The sequence below is a fragment of the Typopeltis vanoorti genome, chromosome 3 (assembly GCF_054136105.1).
Source record: "Typopeltis vanoorti isolate ZY-2024b chromosome 3, IOZ_Tvanoo_1.0, whole genome shotgun sequence".
Lineage (NCBI taxonomy): Eukaryota > Metazoa > Arthropoda > Arachnida > Uropygi > Thelyphonidae > Typopeltis > Typopeltis vanoorti.
In genome coordinates, this window is record NC_143551.1 from 50901109 (window position 1) to 50925721 (window position 24613).

Here is a 24613-nt window from a genome sequence, read left to right on the forward strand (position 1 = left end):
ATAGTTTTCTTGCAAAATAGCCAGGAATGTGTTTTCGGAACAAGGCGTGCGACTCGATTGTAGTAGATTCAGCTGATTAAACAGACTTCTAGACTTGTCTTTGATATCAACTCGATTATAGTAATTTTTACAAAGGTCAGAAAATTCTCTTTGTTTCTACAAGTAGCACGGATGAGCTCGTATGACGTAGTTTATCTAATTCATTGCACGATCTTATCAGCAGATGAAAACACAAGCTGTGGTTTCTGAGAAAGATTGATATAGTTTAATGATTTTGTACTGCATCTCTATATTTCTTGACTTATCATATTGAATTCCAGGCTAAAAAATTCTACAGTAGTTATACTCCTTTTAATTTAAAGATGTTATACAGCATCTCTATGTGCTAATAGAAATTTATTTCGTCAAAATGCAGCTACTATTTAGTTTAGCAAAGAAAGAGATAAATAAGGGATATACAAAAAAAATCTTTGGTCATAAACTTCCAGGAATTGTTAATACTGTCCATAACTAATAAATATTCCATAATTGACTGTCTGACGAGGGACGTATATAAAAATTAATTTAATTTTAAACCAATTCACTATATAGAGTCCTTTCTTCCATGAGAATTACATCCGGTATTCTCAAAGGAATACATATACACTCTACAGGTGTTCTTTTCCCTGCGTACAAGGAAAATGCTGTATTGAATAAAATGCAAACAACGCCTTCATGAATAATTAGATAACTCGCCATTTCTCAATCATGTAAAGCAGTGAGTGTATTATCCAAATTTTGCTTAAAATTAGACCATCGTTTCTTTTGAAATTTGATGCGTCGACAGAGATTCCATTGTTTCTTGAAAAATTTAAGCTTCATGAATTAAAATTTTCGCAAACTTAATAAACAGCATTTAAAAATTAACCCGAATTAACTTGCAATCCAATATATCAAATTCCATAGCATTTATAATGTAGACGCACTATTTTTTTTTTTTATAGAAACAAGGGTTAATAAGTGCAAATCTTTAAAACTATAGCCACGCATGTTAAAACTCATTTTAAGTAATAATTAAACAGTACATGTACGCTGAGACCAGTTCATTGAACTAAAGTAGTCATTCGATAAATTCTGAAAAAGTCATTCTTGTTTCTCTTATGCAGTCCGTTGTGCTATGCGCTTCCCCAAAATCGATATTCCTATTATTGGACAAGAAATCTCATGAGCATTTTGAGAATTCATTCATCATTGTTTACATTCTACCTTTTATACCGTAGTCAATACAAATGTTTTGGTGTAGTCATATAATAATTATCATTATTAAACTTTAATTAAATTAAATTGAAAACTTTAATTTATACTAATTAAAGTTTTCAATTTAATTTCTATAATATGTTTTATCATACAGTATCTTATTCGTTTTCATATTAATTTTTTTTTAGCAAAACTAACGCCTATGTGGAAGCAGTAGTAAATTTTGTGACTAATTTATATTCATTTATAAAACCATGTTAAATCTGCTACTTTTATGCATTTGATGAATACTTAAAAAAAAAAAAAAACCTAAACTTCCATCGTTGTTAAGCTTACTTCAGAAACCTTACTACCCTTTGTAAAAAACATCATACGCCTTTTGCGAAATATGTTAGCTTTCGAATACCAGTCTTATTTCTTTTAATCTTGCTTTCCTGTTTCGTATGTCTAGAAAATAGCCAATTATATTTTTAATCAATATAAATTTACATTTTCCTGAGTATCGAAAATGAAACCCAAAGGTCGATAAGCAACCTGTTATTCTTGCCAAAAACAAACTTGACGTCATAACGCTAAATGTGCTTCCTGTAGGGGACGAGAGAAAGTCTAACTGGAAATCATATGCAATCCCCCCAACCAATCAGAAAGGCTCGTATCAACAACGACTCATTTTTACACATGCGTCTTTTTTACTACATGACTTGACAGCCAGACGAACTGTACGTAATGGTACTAGTACTGAATTCATTGAAATAGTGTGATGTGGCTCGATGTTAGGAAAACCGGTCGATTTGTGCCAGTGTAAACACAGAAGTTTAACAAAACAAACCCATATGTAGCGACATCTTTCCACGTCGCTTTCTAACTGAATCAAGTTCTAAACGCCTGTATCACGTGATTCATGTTCTTGAAAAGGTTAAAAATAAAAAGGTATATAACTATGCAAGATCCAAAGTGGTAGGTTAACATATGTTCTATGTAATTTAGTTCCTTATTATTTATGCTTTGCTACTGTACTCTCAGCGAAATACTTCTGTTGTCTATCAATTTTAAAAGTATTTAGAAAATTTCAATGTTTAAAGATTATTAGTAATAATAAGCAGCAACTTATTTTTTACATTCACTAGAAGAATATTTGGCTTATAATAATTAATTAGGTAAATTATTAATTAAAAAATAACTGTTCACGCACTTGCATATTGTATCGTCGGTGTTAACAGGTGTGATGAGGGACTGGACCTGTGGAATAACATTTTGCCATTGGTATTTATGGCTAGTTATCGCGGTAACGTTAGCAACAGTATCTATTGAAAGAAGAGAAGCGGATATTTCGAAACGAAAGACAGAATCGATAAACAGCGCTAAACGTTCCATACAAAGTAATGCAGAAAATCAAATATTTTTATCATCAGTATAACTAAAAGATTTAAATATACTTGAAGTGCGCAAAGTATTCTAAATTATGTTTTGATATGCCAAGTTGCGAATGAGTCAATTAATATAGATGCGATTCCTGTAACCTAAATTGCTTTTGTTAACGTTATTTTGTAGTTAATTATGTATTAAGTTGTCATTGCACAAGCTACGTGACATGTCACAGGCACTTGATGACGTTGTTTCGGGCTGTTTTAACTGTTGGCTTTGTATGAATAAGACCCCCCCCCCCCAAATGTTTTTGGTTTTGAATGACATTTTGAATTTTGATTTCACTGACGGCAGGGCACTTAATACCTCCCTAATTTCGGGATTAATTTAGAATACATGCCAGTTTGTGGACTATCTTTAAATTCCATCGCTGTTTACTTGTGGGGGCGGGGATTCTGGAAAATGTCACTACATGATTAGAAAGATGTTTAGAAATATTTTTAACTTCATAATGGAGAAGATTATGTGCAAATGAATACAAGTGCACATAAGTTCCGAGAAAAATTGATTCAAAGTTTTGTTATACAGAATGCTGTTAAACAGCAGCACTGATTTACAAATTCACTTTGCATCGAAGTTTTTCTGTTAATCTACATTTACTTCAGGCATTGAACTCGGTTATTAGCGAAATATTACATATCTCTGTGAATCTAACTCCCGCAGTTGCATTTTTCATCCCGTCTGATAAACCCAATATATGGTTAATCGGGAAACAGTACTCCATCGTTTCTTTGTTCCAGTTGAATTTTATTCTCTGCAGACATTCACGCATGTGATATGGAAGTTCTGTTTCTTAAATTTGAAGGTTGAATCATTTTTCGCTCCAAAATCGGGCTGCGGCGCATAAAGGTAGGAAGAAAGGGGTCCACTCCTCGTAAACCCACGAGGAGTGGACCCTCGTATTACTACATGGGTGGGTTTCGCCTGCTTTTTTGCCAGCAAAAAAGCAGGCAAAAGGTCATTAATAGAATTAAATCAGCGTCTTATCTCTTCACGAATAATTGCATGTGATAATCAGAATATCAGGTTTGAACTTTTCTATGATGCACTTCTGTAAAGCATGACTTAATGTCGGAAGAACAACAACAAAAAAAAAATCTTAAAACAAAAGCAATTTCTGAAACTACTATCATGTTAATCTAGTTAAATTAAAGATTCCAAGAAATTATATACTTTTATCCAAGTGTAAGCAAAGTGTTTGCTTACACCTGAATAAAACGATTAAACCAAGTATATAATTTCTTGGTATCTTTAATTTATAGCAGAACCATGTGGGAAAAAAAAAACAACTTCCAACTAGTTAAAATTTGTAGGGAAAGTACCAAAAGCCTCTACAAAGATAAGGAAAAGTGAATGATCGACTGTTATTAAGACATGTTCCCCATTATTTTAATAGAACATAAGCAACAGCATCCCTTCCTCGAACGTGATCATTTTTTAAATCGCGTAACTTCACAACGAATTCTAGTAAGCCCCCGTAACGCTTTTAATTAGCTCGTCTCATACATACAGTACTGGCAATGATGTTTCACTACAGATTTTTCAATCAGCAACAACAAACTGGCCATCGAATAATATATGCCGTTGAGATACATAGTCTTAGTCGCTTAACGTGATCTAAAATAACCTTGCAAATAAATTTCAAAATTTATCGAAAACTAGAATAAAATTGAATAGTAAAATAACTATCTTTTAAGGAACTGATGGATCCCGCCACAGTATAAATGAGAAGTTTTACGAATCGCTATTTTTCGGTAAAGATATGGATGGACCCTACCCCTCTTACTTTTTCGAAAGTCGGATATTAGATGTTCACGTTAATCATCTGATTTGCATCCTTCTCGCTAATAATTTCAGTGATTTATAAACATTTTAAGCGTCCCAATACGCACCGAAATGTTTATCTCACATTAAATTATACATTTTATAAATTAATATGGTCATTAATTTATGAAAAAATGAGGTCAACTGGTACGTTTTCCCTATCGACTTGGAAGCACATATGGCTTCGTAAAAATACAAAAGTTGATTTCGTACTTAAATATAAAGAGCTAATAAGCTTCATTTCGGCAATGAAAACATTACTTAAATTAAGGGAATATTAAATCCCACATAGTTTTAAAACCGAATAAGAAACTCAAAGATTAGGATCGTACTAGGATCACTTGCATTTGCTAACGCTAGTGTCGCCGATACTTTATAGTTTACTATATTCGGCAAGAAACTCTGATTCCAATCTTTGAGTTTCTTATTCGGTTTTAAAACTATGTGGGATTTAATATCCCCTTAATTTAAGTTGATTTCGTATTTTTAAACAAAGCTTATAATTTCGTGCTTATTGGTTGCATTTTTTACTAACTTGTGGAGGATGCTGTATTCCTGTCTATCCTTTGGAAAAGCGCAAATTATCATGCTTTCTAATTAAATTATTTTATTTTTTTTATGTTTAACTGATTAAAACCAAAATGGAGTAATTATTATTACAACATGACTTCTCCGTGTGGTCGTGACTCATTGCCGGAGGCCATTCTATACTGCATTAACCCCTTTCCAATTCCTCATTATCCACTGTCTTCACTGCGAATCTATCGGCCAACGCATATATTTTAATCGGTTTATAATTGCGTGGATACCTGCACAGCCCTGTGAAAATAACGATTGCATCCGTAGCGCTAGGTGAAGGGAAACCTTTTTATAGAGATTCTAATTATCGAGAGGAGGTCGTTCTTTGTATTTTCCCGAGTTAGTCGCTCTTCGGCGTGGCAAATAGTCTCTCTCCACCCCAGAAAATCGGGTGTTTTTAATCCTGCATCTCAGTCGACCGTAGAATTCACTATTACACAGTAACACAAGTATTCTGTTTAGAGCCACCACGAGATCGCTGTAGTCTTTCTTTATTGTAAGACGTTGATTCATTGATAGTTTGGGACTCATTATCAGTAAAGGCTTGAGACTGGCTGCCCATCTGTCTTCAAAAAAAAAAAAAAAAAAAGCTTTTAGGACTAAAGGAGCTCTTCCTTTTGAGAGTAAAAGGCATTAGAGGATTTATTTCCAATTCTCGTTTGGAAAGCTTGCATGGTCTATGCATAAACGTGGAGGGAGGAAGATTGGCCTGTTTTTTGAGATTAAAACGCCGAGTCCAGAACAAAAATCTGCTGCCTCCCCTCCCAATATATATTGAAATCTTTTATTTTAAAAAAAATATACGTATTGTTATGATGAGAATCGATTCCAAGTCTTTTTTTAAAAATAGAAATACGTATTTCCGTCATTCTTCTGCGTTAGTGAGGCACTTTAAGCCTTTTTTTTTTTTTCATTATCGAGATTTTTCTAATCAAACTTTCATTGTCTGTAACGTATTAAAATTTTTCCCCTACTTCAAATGAATTTTTTTTTTTTTTTGCATAGTTGCGAACAAATTTTTCTTTTAATTTTACATAATGCAATTGTCTATTTAAATCAAGAATAGGAAGCAGTGACCAGTGGCTGTGAATACGCAAAAGCACATTTTCGTTTTGTAGGTTGATTAAAAAAATTGGCAAGCATGATGATGACTTATCATCATGCTTGCCAAGGATTTAGGCCTAGAGTGGCCTGTTCCGACCTAAAGTCATCGTTGAATCTCTTAAGAGGACATCCTGGTGTAATTTAGGGTTTGTTTTGGTAATCTTTCTGTTTTCATCTTTCAACGTGTTCCATCCATTGTATGTTTATACTTTTTTAATTTTTTTCTATTACTGATTTAATACTTCATTTCTTTTGTGATCGAATAGAGTATACTTAGCAGTTTTTCTCAAACTTCATTTCAGATATTATTAATCTTTTGTTTGTCTTTTTTGTTTTTATATTTGCCAGAAAAAATACCTCGATTTAAAAAAAAAACAAAAAAAAACGAATATTTCACCACCTAATTTAGGGAAAGATGCTTGTGGAAACGGCATTTTATTCCATAGTGGTAGGTCACCCAAAATAAGACTTAACAAGTTTGATTGAGGTCACCGAATAGAGGTCCTTTTTCTAAGCCTACCTTTATTTTCAGGGGCATAAGGCTGACCACCTTATCCTGTAAAAACGGAGTGAGGTCCGACGATTAACTAACCCTCGACACCGCAAGGTAAAAGAGGGTAAAAGGAAGATGATGATGAGACCTTTATTTTCCGAAGATCGACTAACCTGATTCCTCAGTTTGGTCTTGGTACAGACAAATAAGATTTTTCCTCTTCAGAAAACTTTTGGTTTTACAACAGCATCCTAAAAAAAAAAAAAAGTCCAATTATTTAGTTATTTATTATGTACTTCACAAGATTGTGGATTTATTCATTTTTGGGATTAATCTGTTAATCGGAAATGGTTTAACTATGGTATTCATTTAAATACTGGTGGATCCACCGAGCTGAGCAAGACCATAAAATCCGTGACATTTTTAAAAGGTGTAACGACTCGAAAAATTAATAGCGGCTGATTGTATGTACGAATTGAAGGATATTCCAAATAATATCAGTGTATATCAATAAACAGCAATGGAATTCAACTGATATTCAATTTGCTTTGAATGATGTCACTTTCTTATGTTAATACAGGAAGCTTAAGAATCGGCTCATATGGTTTAAATTATTCATTGAAGTTAGGCTGCATATTGTGGGGATAAGAGTCTTAGTTTAACGATGATCATGATATCGAAGTAGATAACTGATTGTTCTTGGAAACGACTGCATGAGTAAGCAAGGAAAAGGGCGGGAGGGAGTGTTATTGCTTATAAGGAAGGGTATACACTACTAGATCGATGATTCATTGGATTACTAATAAGCATGGTCTGTGTGCTTGAGGGTGAGAGTTTATCAAAGTATAGAGGAAGTTGCCTATAATTATATTATAGACACTTATTTAAAGAGATGAGAAAGAATCAAGTATGATATGGAAGAATGAAAGAGCTGATAAATCAATATTGTAAATTTGTAGAACAACTTTGTGGTAGTTTATCTAAAGCAACATGTAGAATCTTGGAGTTCTTAATATCAGAGGAATTAATTATGAACTATTTTAGTTAGAGCCACTGTAGTAGCGGTCATTTTCATCCTGGAGGGGATTTATGACTACGGGGAAAATGAGAATTAGAAAGGATTAAAAGTTGTGAAATTTCAAGAACACTAATTTAAAGAGAACGTTCAGTTAAAAATTATTAACGGGGGGAAATTTATTGGAAGATGCACTAACGAATTCTTTAATACTTATCGAAATTTACTCCTGGAGGTAAATTTCATTATTTATCCGGTTGAATGCAGGTTTTAAGTTATAAGAAAAAACTATGAAAAGAGAGATTATTGATCTGTTAAATCATTGAAGTGTGATACGGATAATAATAATTACAATTTATTTGAATGATTTGGCAGTGTTGAACATATTGGAGCTTTTGTTTGTGTGTGTAAAAAAAAAAAAAAAAAAAAAAAGACGAGAGAGATTGGATATACACAATGTAAGCTATACTAGGGTAGTGACTTAGTGATACGCGTATTGGTTTGGACAGAACAGTGATTAGTCAGTTGTACTTACTATTCGTGTTTGTTTTTTTTTTTTATTCAAGCATTGAATTCGTCCGTTTCAGACGGGCTGTCGGGTTGATTTTCCTTGGGTGCTTAAATAACTCCACTACCACTGAAGTACCTATTTCCAGGCTGGTAAACCAAACATGGGAAATTATTTTTTTAATAAGTTCTAGATATAAACGAGAAATGATCAAAAGAGAAAATGGAAGCAAATGCTTGAATACTGGGTCCTGGAACGAATATATATAATTGTATATATTATTAAATTTAGAACAGATGATTACAGAAACAAGGAACTAAGTTTTCTTTCCATTTTTTTTTTTTTTTTTTTTATTATATATATATATTTTTTTTATTATAATAGCTATTTTTTAAATCATAAATTCTCTTAATGAAATATAATTTCTAGTTGTCAGGCGTTTTTACCCGTATTGTTCGTAATACAGTAAGGATTTTCTATCCTTGATCTAGATCCGACTATGAAAATGTTATATCTTTATCAAAAAAAAAAAAAAAAATCAATCATTGCTTTGAAATTTAGCGACTTATTACACGAATTCTACTTATTACAGGAGGTAACAGATCTTCGTGCTCTTTTTATAGTAGGATTGATGTTAAGGATTATACAGTGTTAATTTAACGTTTCCCAAAGCGTGGTCCCAGGCTCGGTACAAGTTCTTGGAGGGAGGAAAAAAATGACAGGTTCTCGGAAAATTTTAAATACGAATTGTGAGCTGTCTCTATAAGGAAAATCAAGTTATGAACGATAAAAAAAATAACAAAAATAAAACGACCGAAATGTAACTTTTTTTTTAATTCAAGTAGAATACATACCCATTTACACAGAAAACACACTTGATTATATTCGTTACATAACCAGATTTGATCATGCATAACTCCAAACTTTTGTAGGTGAAGTAAATAGAATAGGTAGCAGCGCATGCACCTTATTATAGTCAACACTTCGCTCTGCGTAGTTTTTGTGACCCAGTAAACAAATCTTTTCTTTTCTCCCTCATTTATTTTTAAAAATATCATCTTATTCTTTTACAATGTGATATAAATATCTGAAGAGAAATATAGCGTTCAGTTCAATGTATCCTACTTATGACATGCTTGGTTTCTTAAATGAATCGAAGCTAAAGGTGCAACAAAAATATTTTCTACTTTTAGGAAAAAGTAGAAGCAGTAATTCAATTTAGCTTATGGAACCAGGGGATAAAATGGGACATTAAAAGACTTTGTACTTTTAACTGAACTGTAAAATAATTCCTGAAATCATCTCGATTTCTGCAGCAATTAAAGAACAATTTTTGGGTTTGAATCAAGCTAAAAGGATTTTTTTTTTATGTTAATGCTAGTAAAATGCGAGTCAAAAACCTTTACTTAATACGCTAAATGAAGAAATATTACAAACGAATGAATCAAAAATGCATTTATTAACGGAACTTTTCTGAAATATCGTTTTAATAAACTCACCATGAGGACAGCTGAGTTGCCCAAATGGATATTCACAGGCATCTGTCAAAACTTTTTAATGCATTTCGTTATAACATAGGATGAAACTGGCTTCTTGACTTTTGATTTTCTTAAAAAAAAAAAAAAGTAACATGCTTTAATTGGAATATTATCATAGTAATGAGGACATACTCCAAGAAATAATTTATCCTGTCAAATTAGAATTGAATTAAACTCGGTAATTTCATGAACTGTACAAGATGGAAGCAAGAAAGGTTACCAATGTAGTACGAAACGCAAAAACCAAATTGATCTAAAATTAGCTGAGCTGGCCAAAGGAAGTCCCAAACAGTTCTTTCACCATGTAGCTAATAAGAGGGAGGAATGATTATGAAAGGAATTCTGCTGATATGATAAGATGGTAACAGAATCTAAAGAAATAGCTAAATTCCTGGATGATTTTTGACGGTTTCTCATCGGGATGAAGGAAAATCAGCGCCTGGTATTATAGGCATCGATGTGAACTTTAAGGTAGACGAATGAGAGATGCTTGGGATATTGCAATTATGAAAGGGGTGTATTTGCGTGAATGTAATGAAATTGGTTTTACCTTTTGACCAGACTTTAATTTGTTTCATTTCTGGCGGAGTCCCAAGAGAATGAAAGGATGGTATATTTGTAACTGTCACGAGCGTTGCAGTTAAGGTTTATGAAAATTTGATTTAAACCAAGATTAAAGAATGGATGAGAATATACTTTATATTAGTCAAAGTGGTTTTGTTTAGAAGAGGTCTTGTCTTAATTCATTCTGTTTCTATTAATAGTGAAGACAGAGTTGTATAAAGGCAAAATATTTATCAGGTACCTCATGGTAATCTGTTTTAAATAAAATGGAGCAAATAGGGATGGATATGGAATTAGTGAGATGATTAGGAGGATGGTTGTCAGACAGACATAAAACGATAGTGTATGGTGAAGTAGCATATAAGATTAGATAAGTGACTAGTGGTAGGCTGCAGTGCAAGTGCTTGGACCATTTGTTGCTTAATCTGTTTATTAGTTATATTGGGAGTAATTTAGTGAATGAGATTCAGTTTGTTGATGCTTAGTTGGAGATGAGTATTAAATAAGATTTTAGATGCTCCAGTGTGGCTTAAATAAGCTGACGTTGTGGGAAAATAATGATAATGGTTTTCCTTTCAGTGTGCCAAAGTTTAAATTTATTTTTGCTTGTATATTATATTGATGGGGCCAAAGATTTGGGATAGGGGTTCATGGTTGAGAGAGAGAGAATCGAAGTTCAGAGGATACTTGCGAAATTTGGCAAAACAGACTACCGAACAAGCTCACTAGTCGAAACAAAGAACTTATTTCTCTTTACAAGGCGTTGATAATTATGTCCTCATCTGAAATGCGATTAATTTGGTCGTTTGAATACCTTGAAGAAATGGGTGAGTGGATTCAGAAGCCCAGTAATAAGATATTTCATGCGTGGAGTGCTTGGTATAAGGATAGATTGAAGATTTGCGAGTTATAAAATTCGGCTGGTAGAGGCCTTACAGAATGATGTAGGGAAATTTTTTAATACATAGTAGGAAGAGAAAGAACAAAAAGTCATCATTAGAAATTGAGTAAAAGTGTAGTTAGTAGAGGTACCAAGTTTAGGTTGCTTACTAAGAGGGTAGTGCATGAACAGAATGGGTTGCCTGAGGTAGTTGTCAGTGCTTTTGTCAATGAATCAGTTTAAAGAAAGTATTTTAATAATTTTTGTTTATGAAATTAAACACGATACTCCTAAAAATTTTAAAATAGACTTGTCCTTTTCTTCATAAGTAAATATTAATGATAAATCAAAACAATTAGTCATTTTTTTAGCAGTTTTATTTTGTTTTTCGAAAGTTTCTTCATCTGCTGGTGTACTTAAAATGGAACAGAGAAGAAAATTACTTTTTCATTCTAGTTTCAGAGGAACTTTTGACTTTGAACAGAAAACTTATGAGCTATCAGAAAAATTAGCTGAATACAGATCAAAGGGAATGTTGTTATGTACGTCACTATATACCTGTATATATGGATTATACGTTGAAGAATTTTCTGAAAACACTCACATTTTTAAAATGCATAACAAGATAAGAAGTGACATTTTGTTTCGATGAAGAATAAAATGCGTTGTTCGTACTGAAAATAATTCAAAAAGGAAGGGGGAATGTTCAAGAGAAATTCTTAAGATAACATCTGCATATCTTTCAGACTGGTTTAGAGGTTTCCAGGTTGAAACAATTCTGATGTATCATATTCCACCATGTTTTATACAGATTCTCTATAAAATAATGCTAGGTCTTAGCAGCGAAGCAATCCTTCCTACCTTGACAATTTGTACCCGTAAATCTGTCTCGATATATTTTATTTGTTCACTTATTAAAGTTCAAATCTATGTATTCTTGGCAAAACCAGCACATAATATAAAATAAACAAGAATCATGTTGATTGGATTTTAATGGTATAGATGCGAACACAGATTGATGAAAAAAAAATAATAATATTGATTGACTTAATTGCTGGTATTCTATCCAGCATCTTCAGCGCCTACAAAGTTTGTTATCGTAGCGAGACAACCATAATCCAGTGTAACAGTGGGACTAGTATAAGCAATCGTAGAGTGCAAAACAAAGACTAAAGTCCTAATTAGGCGCCATTTAAGTTGGAAAAAAAAAAGAGAGAGAGAAAGCAGGTATTAATTTGGTTTAGGATGACCGTCTCCCAAATCTTTGGTAGATTTATACAGCCATACTTGTTGAGGTTTGGAGTATGTTTCAAGGCTTCTGTTGATTCCAGGAACAACCTCTCTGACTTGTAGAAGCGTCTGTGCATTACTTTGTTTTTTTTTTCAATTGATCCTGTGTGCGTGGGTATCCAAAGCATGGTTTGCTAGACCCGACTTGCCATAGCGGAAGTGCCGGATATATTTTGTGTTCACTGAGTTGGACGTCCACAGTTCTTCCTATTTATCCATGGTAGGCTCGATGACATGAACAGGGCACTTCATAGACTCCTGGGTGTGATAAAGGAAAGAATCTGTCATTAGGTGAACGGATGAAAGTTGCTAATTTCACATAAGGTTTAAATGCAGTGTGTAGTTGTTTGTTAAGCACTCTAGATATCTTTTCAGATGTGCCTTTTAATTTATGGGATGGTGACAGTTTTGTTGTAGTCTTCTGTGATAGACAGGGGGGGGGGATTTCTGGGGAGCATCTAGTATTTTATCTATCTTAGGGGGGATTATAGCCATTGGTCAGGAAGGTGTGACGTAGGTGAGAAAGTTCAGTAGTGAGAGCAATGTTATTGGAACAAATTGCTCTAGCTCTATGGGTTAGTGTTTTTAGAATACCATATTGTTGAGATGGGTGATGGTGTGATTAACTCTGAAATTTCCACACGATAAACAAGACTCGTTTCAAACCCTCTTTCTTGTAAAAGTAACGAAGCAATAACATCGAACAAGAAAATACAGTATAGTTCAAAAAACTTTAGGTGATTCATAAATTCGTTAGCTAAACCTAACTGCTTAAATTAATTTAATTAAACCTAATTATTTAATTAAATTCGATACATAGAATGAGCATAGCCTATTTTTTTCATTCATCTGTAGGGGTCGCTTACAGCGTGATAGACCGGATTGGCGATTTGCAATGTGAATAAATACGTGTCAACCTACTGGTTAATATTGATAATCGCTAATTGCCATAATTCATTTTCACATACCAGTAAAAGGAGTTGTCATTTCACATACTATTAATCCTATCTCTTACGAATCCATAGACATCCACAGAATTGTTCTGCTTCGTTTCTTCGTTCGAATTGTTCTGTTCTTTTTACCTTGAAGAAAAAAAATATCCCCTCTCTCCTGTGAAGTAGATCGAGTCTGTTATTGGCCGAAAAAAGAGTTTAGAAGAATTGTTACCAGTCGATGATTAGAATGTAACCTATAATGGTCTTTTTCTGTGGACTTCGCTGCCATTAAAGAAATTACCAACAGACTACTTCGGTCTTTTTGTTTCATTCCCTATTTTTATAAATAATGAAGGGAAAAAAAATTATTGATATATCCATCAGATAAAGATCCGTTTCTTGAGGTACTAAAATGTAAAATTACAGCTTGTAAGTTAATTTTTTTAAATCGGTAATGCTTATAATTTCAGTTTAGCTTTATCGGCTGAATGATACCCTGGGCTAGCTATGATAATCAGCTAGCTTGTTGGACAAGAGTAATAAATTGCTAAAAACAGGGACGTATGAAGGTTGCTCGTACAATGATCTCGTGTTTTATCAAGCCGCAAGATAAAATGCATTACAATGATCGCAACAATAAAGTAGCCTGTAAATGTGGTGTGTTTGATATCTTGCTGAACATTTATTTGGCTATCGTTAGCAGATACTCTTGGGGAGGGAAGAGAGAATTGTTTACTTACTTGCTGACTCAGCTGTTTGGCTTCTTTTAATTGTGGTGCGATAAAGAAAGCATATCTTGATTTTCTATCATTTATCGATTTGACTTGCGCTTTTAAGAGCAACGTGAGGAGGAAAACTACGACATCTTTTTGTCTTGTTTTTAGTATTTGAATACTAAAAAAAAAAAAATGCATAATGTTCCTATATGATATTTCACTCAATGTCTAGGTGCACCTTTTACACTGCTTAATTTTTGTTACTTATCCCTTTGATTCCTTGAGGGATACCCCTAGACTCTAGGGGTCCTGGCGCCCCGATGCAATTGTAAATTGAGGCCCCTTACTTTTTTAAAATGTAGTTAAAATTTAAAGCTAAAAAAATCAGCACACAATTTTTATTTAAAATTGTGTGTTTTACTTTGAAAAAATTTACTTTGAAATATATATATATATATTAATAGCACAGCAAAATTCACAAAACATACAAAAAAAGCGCAGACTAGAATTAACAGATACACAAGTTGCTGATTAATGGCTATGAGCTATTATAACTAAAGATCTACAAAGAAAAATTGCACAATTTTTAATGTTTATTTTGTAAGAAAAAGAAATGTATGAAAAAAATTCAATGATTTAAAAGTTTACTTTTCTTGATTTTATGGAAGCAGATTCGTCTAAAATTTCACTTGTTTCTAGTTTTTCGCAGATATCACCTTTTATTGCGCCCATTAAAAAGTCCAAGTCTTTCCTGTGAAATACTAGATCTGAGATGTTTTAATTAGTTTGTCTTGAAAATGATCGTTCACCACTTGCTACTGAAACTGGAAGTGTCAAAAAAGAAATTGTTAAATGAATAAAGACGCTTTCTAAATCATTTGCGTATATACGATTATATTGCAATATTTTTAGTGGTTCAAAGCTGTCACTATCCTGTACAAATGCCTTTTAGAATTTGTATTTCATTATATAATTCGGTGGCACAAATATCCCTTTTTCTTCACCATCAGTCAGCGCAACTTGTAAATCAGGGTTTTCTTAAAGTGTCTACACCATATTAGAAATTTCGTTGAAACTGGATAAAAACTGAAATATGTTAAAGTGACATGTCAAGAGACCAAAACTTTCAGCCAAAGTAATAATAGTGTCCACAACTAGAAGGAAAATAAATCTAACTTTAAAGTTGTATTGCGAATCAACCAGCGCTTCTGCCGAACATTCATAACAGAACAATCTTTTCTTATGTAGAAAGTTTTTTACCTTGGGTAAATATTATGTTAAAGATACCAAGCAATTTTATAAGCTAGGTTTTTTAATCCTTTTTCCCAAGTAAACAAACAGACAAGTAAATCAAGTTTGCGGCTGCACATAGTGCAACTCGTGGTAAAGGTGGAGCAAGCGCTGATCACTTTCCTTTGAATTTTCCCCTACTGCAAAGCATATTTCCTTGCGGAAATGTATGATGCTATGTATTAAGCATCATACCCATGCTATGGGTAGTGACCATTACCTTAATGCATAACATCATACATTTCCACAAGGAAATGTCTTTGCATTAGGGGAAAGTGATCAGAGCTTGCTCCACCTTTACCACGAGTGTTGCACTACGTGCAACCGCAAACTTGACTTGTCTGTTTGCTTACTTTGGAAAAAGGATTAAAAAAAAACATAGCTTATGAAATTGCTTGGCATCTTTTAACAATCTTTTTCTTACGTTTGCGTAATATACTGCTTTTGAACTAGGGAGACATTTCTAAATCTAATGCTAACTCTTTTGCCGATTTAAGTATAACATTAAAATTTTCATCCGATCTAAATTCTTTAGTAAAGCCGATTACATTATTTCACGCGTTTACAGATTCGCTTTGGATTCTAAAGCATTTTACTCACTACATTGATCCTGCACAAAATTCCATACCAGATTATAAGTGAGCACAGAAATCCATAATCTTTAATTTTCAAAGCTAATGTTTTTGCTTCATATTTTGTATAATTGTCAATTTGAATATTATCATAAATTTCCACAAAAGAATCTAAAATTTATCCAATATTATATGCAAGCGAACGAAGAGCGTCAATCCTCACTTCCCGTCTAGTATCCGAGAAAGTTTTAAGTGCAATTTTGGTGTACTTTTTCATTACATCCCATCGTTTAGTCGAAGCACTAAAGAAATTATAAATTTCTTGTATAGTGCTAAAAAGACTTACTGTTTCAGTAGTATTAAATTTAGCAGCATCAGCCAAAATTAACGTGGGTGCTGCCGCTATTTTCCTCGCATGTTCATCGTATCCTTTCCCCCTCAAATTTTTAATTCTAAATTTAAATATCTTAATTTATCTACGAGGTACGCGGATAAAAATTTTCCTATTGAATCAAAAACTTCTAGGAATCCCCAAAAATGTTCTTCCACAGTAATTATATTTCTTTTAATTTTATGGACAAACCTGAGAATAACTCATTTGTTCAATATGACTTATGTTCAGGGGGGGGGTGCAGTTTAGTATTACAAAAAATATTTATTTGGCATTAATTATCATCTGAACAATTTGATTTGAAATTGGAGATAATAAATGAACAGTTCATAAAGGTCTTTCCTTGTGAATGAAAGACCTTTATGAACTTATTTATTATCTCCAATACATCTTCCGTCTCGAATATTTTTACCTAAATAATGCGCCGTTTGTATTTTTCGGTTCTAGATTCTGGCCAAATGATTTGCAGTAACAATATCAAATTTTGAAAATAATTCTAACAAGTGAAAAAAAAAAAAAAAGCCGTTTTCTTTCACTACCCTCAATGCAACCGGCTAAGTATTTCATTTTATACACCTATATCTCAAACCACTACCACTATTTTCTTCCTTGCATCTCTACCTTCTATGGACATAACTGTATCATTAATAGCATTCCCCCCTCCCTTTTTTACCCTTTCTAATCCTCACGAAACACATCATGCCCTTCCAACTCTTTTCCTGTCAAGATGCCGTCCTCATCCAACCATGTGTCATTTATTCCAACAATTTTTGGGTGAACAGATTCAATTAATGCAACCATTTCATTTGCCTTGTTTCTTACACTTCTAGCATTTGTACACAAACACAGCAGCATATTCCTGGATCTATAGCTACTTCTACTGATACCACTTATTTGATGTGATTTTCCGTGCATAACTCGAGCCATTTCTTTCTCTTAATTCATTTTAGAACCTTCTTCAAATCTAACTGTTTTCCGTTGATCCCAGGTGATCCCCATCCCGTTTTGTGTCTACACATGCATTCACATCCTCTCGAAGCATCGACCTTTCTCACGCTGTGTTCCCATGTCCACCCTGAGCCTCCCCCCCCCGTCTTTTTGTTTCCCTGTCCTTGCATACTTGTGCATATCCACATTTAATAAACACTTGTATTAAAATGTGTTTTTATATTATTTTTCTACTCGCTTCAGCGCCTCTTGAAGAAGACGTCCCGATGCGACGCATCGCCTACTTACTGTGTTAAGTTGGCCCTGACCCTAGAGCATCTTCATTGTGGGACTATGAATGAGCCTTGGTACCAACAATCAGAGGACACCATATTGTGGCAGTACCTTTTATCCAGAGGCGTAGCTAGGTGGGGCGGAGGGGGGAAGTCCGTCCTGGGCGGCACTTGGAACCTTCTTGAATTTTCAGTTAATTCTAAAATACAGTCTCGAGAACTCAGTTCCAAATATTGTAATACTACTACGAATTTTCCTCACAATTGCTGTAAGTGTTGCTAGTTGTGAGAGGACTTTTTCTAAATAGAATTGATAAAATTGATTACTACTTCATAGTAATGTAGAATTACCTACATTACTATGAAATAGATTTCGCCAATGTCATCGCTTTTGCTATCAGAAAAGTAAGAAAAATAACATTTTAGAATGTTGAAATTAGTTTTACTTCAAAAATAAACAGTGTTTGAATTTATTTCCCCTATACGTCGTTTTGACTTTTTGTAATATTTTTGGTGTGTATTACGAGGGGCGAAAAACGCAGGGACCGGCCCGGGCGGCAAAACCTCTAGCTACACCACTGCTTTTACCCCTGCTAATCTGTTATGCCTGTAGATTGTGAATTCTCTGACTGCTTTGTAACTTGTTCAGAATAATAATAATAAAGCAGAGGAAATACCATGCCACTTCCTAGGAGATTGGCTTCATTTGTACTACTTCTATTACGGAAATCACTCGATTTTTTTCCCGTCTACTGACTTCTGTAGCTCAGCTGAAACGTTTGAAAAGGGAACAGAAGTAACATTAAAAAATAAGTAGTCATATGTACAGTATATTGATAGTTGATCCTTATATATAGTAATCCCCAAACAACTTGCTCAACGTATGGCGCATAAACGATTATTAGAAAGTTTGAAAAGAAGAAAGGAACTTTGGATTTGAAGACCTGAAGATTACAATCTTTTCTACATAATGGAGAAGACTGTTAAGAGACGGAGATTAGTATAATAATGAATGAAACGGAAGCAAAATGTGTGCCGTCAGTTTGGAGTCGATGAGGGAGTGTAAAATAACCATTGCGTATGTTTTCACAGATTTAGAAGTGTGGGAATTATATATCAATTTTGAAGAGTGGCTATTGAAGTTCTAATGGCCGGCTTGCCTGCTTTGCTGGATGAAAAATCTTTCTACCTCCGTATAAGACCGGCTAACTCACTTTAGTTAAAGCTAGGACAAAGTACAAGACAAGTCAACTGATAGAGATCGCATTCAACATGATCATAACTGCTTCAACGTTGAACCATCATTGCTGGAGTTTGTTACATGTTTAAAATAAAGTTAATTTCGTATTTGCTGTTCAATATATCTGAAGAGTGCAAATTATTGTATTTGATATGTAGATCATTTTCATTGATGCCGACTTACTAATGGGGATCTGATAGCAGAAAACCATATCTGAGCTGGAGATCAAGGTTCTCAACATGTGACTGACATAGGACAAGTGACTTTCACTTTCACCCCCCCACACACACACACCTACTTAAAAACATATTCTGTGACTTAACGGATTCCTGTAGAGTAGGTTATTTTATTTTTTCTGCTCTTGCATTTGGTGTCATCAGTAAGTTTATACATGGCTTAATTGATCGACTTTTCATTTTAAATTACGCGTATTTGATGTAAATATATAATTCGTCATATAATCAACAGGCTATTCCAGTAACTTCTAATTTCTAACATGAATTACAAAGGACGTTAAGTTGAGGAAAATATTCACACCCTCCTGAAAATAAAATATCCTGTAGGGGGGGGGGAAGAATGCCGAAACCATTCCCAATCAGTTATTACAACCATTCAACAGCGGAATTTTCGTTAAAATGGAAAAAATTAAAACGCATCAAGTTGGGGGAAAGAGGGGGGGGGGTCCGAACCTCATGAATAATTACAAAAGCAGCCGGTGATTGGCTGCTTTTGTAATTCCCCCCCCTCAAAAAAATCCGCGTTACAAACATCCATGCCGTGGGCATGGATGTTTGTGATTGTCTGTGAAAGTACTAGTGGCGGTAGATGGCGTTGGTGTTAGATGATTTAGGTTGGTGGAGTAGTGAGACGAAGAGTTGTAGAGTAGATGCCCTCCCTCGATGAGTCTTTGGACTCCTTGGAGGTGTGATGTAATAATAATAGTTAACGAACTAAAATAGAAATTTTAGTTCGTTAACATATGTATACTACATATATTTCTACATATATTCGTTAACATATATGTAAAAATTTTTGCAATTCGACGATTTGCATGGGCCAAATCCACTATCTGGCCCATGCAAATTGGCGCTTCGCAATCGTGTGATGTAATTTTTGTTCACTTAAGCAATTTTTGTAAAAGGCATAGTGTTAACACAGAACGCCTATGGGGAAAAAATGACTGAAGGGGATCTCTGATAGGTCACCTATTAAGCCAATCTTCTTCTGTATATCAAGGAGTTTATGGGTGCACCACTCTAAATATTCCAAGGTTAGTCGGATTTGAGACTTATAAAGAGTAGGAATTGAGCAGAAGATAAGTTCTGTTTTGAACGAAAAAGAACACTTTAAGAGGTTGAGGAGAATTAAGCTGACAGTCAGCCAAAGAAAAGAAAACTGATGGCAATAGGATATCAAAAGTAAGTGGGATCGAAGCGAGTTCTTTCTTTCGGTAATATAACATGCCTGAGATTGAATAACATTGAAATTCACTAAGTTGTCTTCATCCCCTTTGAGAATGTTGTGAGAGATCAGTATTTAAGTCATTGGTTATGGGAGATCTTGTGACCTCAATCATTTGAATATGACAGGGTTTCTCTATTGAACAAGTGGAATGGAGAGTGCTATCACCAACAAAACTATGAATAGGATTTGAAGTCTGAGAGAAGCGATTGCTGTATAGGAGAAAGGGCTTGAGAGTACAGAACCCTGAGATATTCCAGCATTGATAAAGAAATCTAAGTGGAAGCCACCCACTCTTGACATGCAACGTGAAACGTTCAATGAGGAAGCTGGCAATCCAATCACAAAGCGCAGGAGGGGAGACCATAAGATGGTAGTTTGTTCAGGAAACCTAGATGTTAGACATGATCAGATGCGTTTGAAATATCGAGACCGACCGAATGAATTTCTACAAATGTTTTTGTCATTTTTCCAAAGGCTGGTAAAGTTAGCGAGGAAGCCTTCTGTAGAACGAGAATGACGGAACCCGCATTAATAATCACTAATTAATTGATGGGTCTTCGGGTAGTAAAGCTGTTTGTTGATGACCTTCTAGGGATAATGATGCCGGCCGAGTGGTTAGCGTATCCGCTCTCCAGCCAAAAGGCTGCGGGTTCGAATCCCGCCGTGGGCATGAATGTTTGTGATTGTCTGTGAAAGTGCTAGTGGTGGTAGATGGCGTTGGTGTTAGATGATTGAGGTTGGTGGAGTAGTGAGATGAAGAGTTGTAGAGTAGATGCCCTCCCCCGATGAGTCTTTGGACTTCCTGGAGGTGTGATATAATAATAATAGTTTGCATGACTTTTGTCTCCATTTTTAGATAAGACTTTATAAAGGTTTGCTTCAATGATGTTGGGTAGGTGAATATGATAGCTTAAGGCAATACAGGATGGGTGGTAATTCTGGGGCACATATTATGAACACAACTGGAGGAATATCATCTGGATTAGGAGCCTTAGTAGTACCACCAAGATTACCAAGGATTTTCCTGATGTCCTCCTGATGCAGGAGGTGATTTTGCTTTGGTCTTTTAATCAACAGTTTGAAAGCAAACGTTAATCGTTAATACTTTATAATACCAAAAAGTCAATGCTTTATATAATACCAAACATTAATACCTTATCGTTGGATGAGGCTCCCATTATACCGTTTGTGTGAAAGAGAGAGAAAGAAAACAAGGAAGGACAGATGCTACACTTGACAGACCTAGTGAGAAACTAGAAGGCAAGCTTGCTGCATTTCATTCTTGGGAAGTTTTTTTTTTTCAGAATTAACTGTTTTTACTTGTTTTTGAGCTGCTATGTGAGCCAAATCAGAAGCTGGAGTTTTTTTTATTATTTATTTAGTTATTTAGTAAACATGTACTGCATTTTTATCATTATAACCAAGTATTGGGGGTTCGGTTTGCATTAGACTAGAGAATGAAGACCTTCATTTTAGTAAGGATTATTTCTGTTGTTAGTTCAGTGAATATGTTTGAAATAAAAGGGAGAAACAGTAACCCAACCATATAAAAGAGACAAATGATCATCGCACTTAGTACCATTGTAATGCCATAGGGCGGGGATTCTCAACCTATGGTACGCGTATACCACTGGTGGTATGTGAGCCACTGCCTTACTGGTACATCTAATATCTTGAATTAAATATAGTGGTATGCCATTGGAAAAGGTTGAGAACCCCTGCCATAGGGTATGGGGCTGTGATTCGCTGGAGGACAACGATCTGTAAGAGACTTGAACAAGTTGCCAACAGGAAAGGAGACATGCACAGTGTATTTGGAGGAATAGCTGGTGAAAAAGGGTCAGTATTTGGGAGAATAAGGATTGTCTGGTATTCTGGTAGGCAGATTATTTGTAGTAGATCATGACTGATGGAAAATGATTCTTGTGTCCCTTTTTGGCTTTATATGTGAAGTTGGAGAAGGGGAACGGTTTTGTATGGACATCAGTCTTCTAAGAAGACATTCTCAAAATCTGGATAATTATATTGTGTGAAATCAACTTTTATAGATAAGTAGTCAAAAAAAAAAAAAAAAAAAAGTCAATGTGGTTATCAGAATTAAGAGAGTGGTAAAAGCAGAAAATGAGAGCTATAAATTGAAGTAAGATAATTTTGAGCCAGAGCAGGTCAGAAAGCGAGAATTCCACGTTGGATAGCCTTTGGCAAGGGACATCAGATTTGACAAAAAGCAAACGTTCCTCTCTTTTAATGTGTATTTGGGATAGCCCCCCCCCCCCCCTCGCGAAGAGATCAGGGAAAAATCTGTGCTCTTTTCAATTATGATACAAATTTTTTGAAATAAAATTTAATGGAAGATATTCATGTAATTTATATGAAGAAAGAAAACAAATACCTAAATGCTCTCATTCTTATCTTCTTCAATCACTTACTGATCCTTTCATTCATCCACAGAAAACTTCCCCTTGTCTCAATGCCACTGCCCTGTGATAGATGAGACCTGACTACATGAATGAATGAATTAAAGAGGAATAAGCCTATTAAAAGATATACGAAGGGATAATAAAAGAAAAGTCGAATAATTAGGCACCATAACCATTTGTGCTCTCTGCAGTCCTTTAGAAACAGTGTCTACTGGATGGTCTGAAGAAAGATCGTTATACGTTCGATTATGCAGAGAAACGTCTCACAGGTTTCTTCGACGGCTTTCTGAGTTAGCTGATCTTGGGCACAGAGAATTATGGTTTCTTAAAATAAATAGACTATAGACAGAGCCGGCGCTAGGGTCTTTGCCGACCGCATGCAATGTCTATCTAAGCGCCCCTGTAACGATCCGGGCGTGTGTGGTTCTTTTACGATAATAAAAATTTAAATTATTTGAAATTTCTTAAATAAATTTTAACAGAATAGCCACACGTTGGTTCGCTAAATGTAACGAACCGGGGATGTTGACTAGGCAGGATAATCATTAAAAACCCAAATATTCAAAAAATTCTCAAAAGTTAAAGCAAATTTTGATAAAGCCACTTCACTTTAATCGTTGAATATAATGATACAGGGATTATAGCCTTCTCACCGACCCGAATCGCTAACAAAATTAAAATGAATTTTAATTAAAGTTAAAATTTATTTGAATTAAAGTTTAAAAAATTCTAGAATTTTACTAAATTCTTAGTAAGTTGTTCCACTTACTAAGAATATTAAGATAGTTCAACTTATAAAAATTATTAAAAATTATTTTAATTTTTATAAGTGGAACTATCTTTTAGGAAAATAAAGGAAACTCAAGATAGATGAGAAAATAAGAAAAGAATTCAGAAATAATAATTAGAACATTTTATTAATATTAATATGAGTATTCAAAAAATAAAATCTTTACAAAATAACAGAAAATAAATTAAATTACATAAATATACTTGAAAGTTTTTCATTAAAATTTTATGGTTCTTGATTTCATATTCACCAAATTAGAAATAATGGTCTTAACGTCTAATTCCACACATCATTTTCAATAGCTATTAACGCCAAACTAACAAGCCTTTTTTGTGACATACTTGTTCTTAAGTAGGTTTTAATCAATTTCAACTTGGAAAAGGAACGTTCACTGCTCGCTACACTAACAGGTAAGGTTAATAGTATTCTTAAAGCAATTGAAAAGTTAGGGAAAGATAAATTATTGGATACAATAAAATTAAGAATATCGAAAGGGTTTTGAATATTTAAATTATCCTTTCGAAAAATATCCCAGAAAGCACATAACTCGTCATATAGTTCTATTGCATTTACGTCTTTATTGTCGCCGTCCATCAAGAGAATCTCTAAATCGTCACACTTTTTTTGTAAATCTTCGTTATTAATTTGTAGTAATCTATACAAGAAATTGAAATTATCATAATATGTTTTTAGTTGTTCAAAACGTTCTATTAACGAACACATTGCGACGTCTAGAAGTGTATAAAACACATTCACCCTAAATTTATCTTCTGGCGATTGTGGCGTTTCGTAATGATGCTCGTAGTCAAATTGCCGTGTCTTCTTTCGTCGTCGAACTTACGTAGCAGTTTTAAATTCTTGTTCTCCATCCACCTATTCACTCAATTCTTTTGCCGTTTTTAGAACTTCTTTAAAATTTGTATCTGATCGATATTCTTGTAAGAATATTTTTTAGTTTTCGATAGATTCTAAAGCAAGTGTAATGTTCATATTTTTGTCTTGAAGCATTTTACTCACAGACTTTATTCTGTTAAGTAAATCATGCCAAATTATAAGAGAACAAATAAATTTGTAGTCCTTCATTTTAGCGAATAATGTTTGTGCTTCATGCTGTGTTTC

The 24613-nt window shown here is 34.1% G+C and overlaps 1 protein-coding gene across 3 annotated transcripts in view; it reads left to right on the forward strand.

Moving 5' to 3' along the window:
• Positions 1 to 2034: 2034 nt before the first annotated feature.
• l(2)k01209 (uridine-cytidine kinase-like lethal (2) k01209) overlaps positions 2035 to 24613 on the forward strand; it is a 269918-nt gene continuing 247339 nt past the window's right edge. For all 3 annotated transcript variants that reach the window (XM_090390605.1, XM_090390607.1, XM_090390608.1), the window contains exon 1: positions 2035 to 2193. In XM_090390605.1, coding sequence (XP_090246731.1) covers positions 2138 to 2193 — 56 coding nt within the window. In that variant the 5' untranslated portion in view covers positions 2035 to 2137. The remainder of the gene's footprint in view (positions 2194 to 24613) is intronic.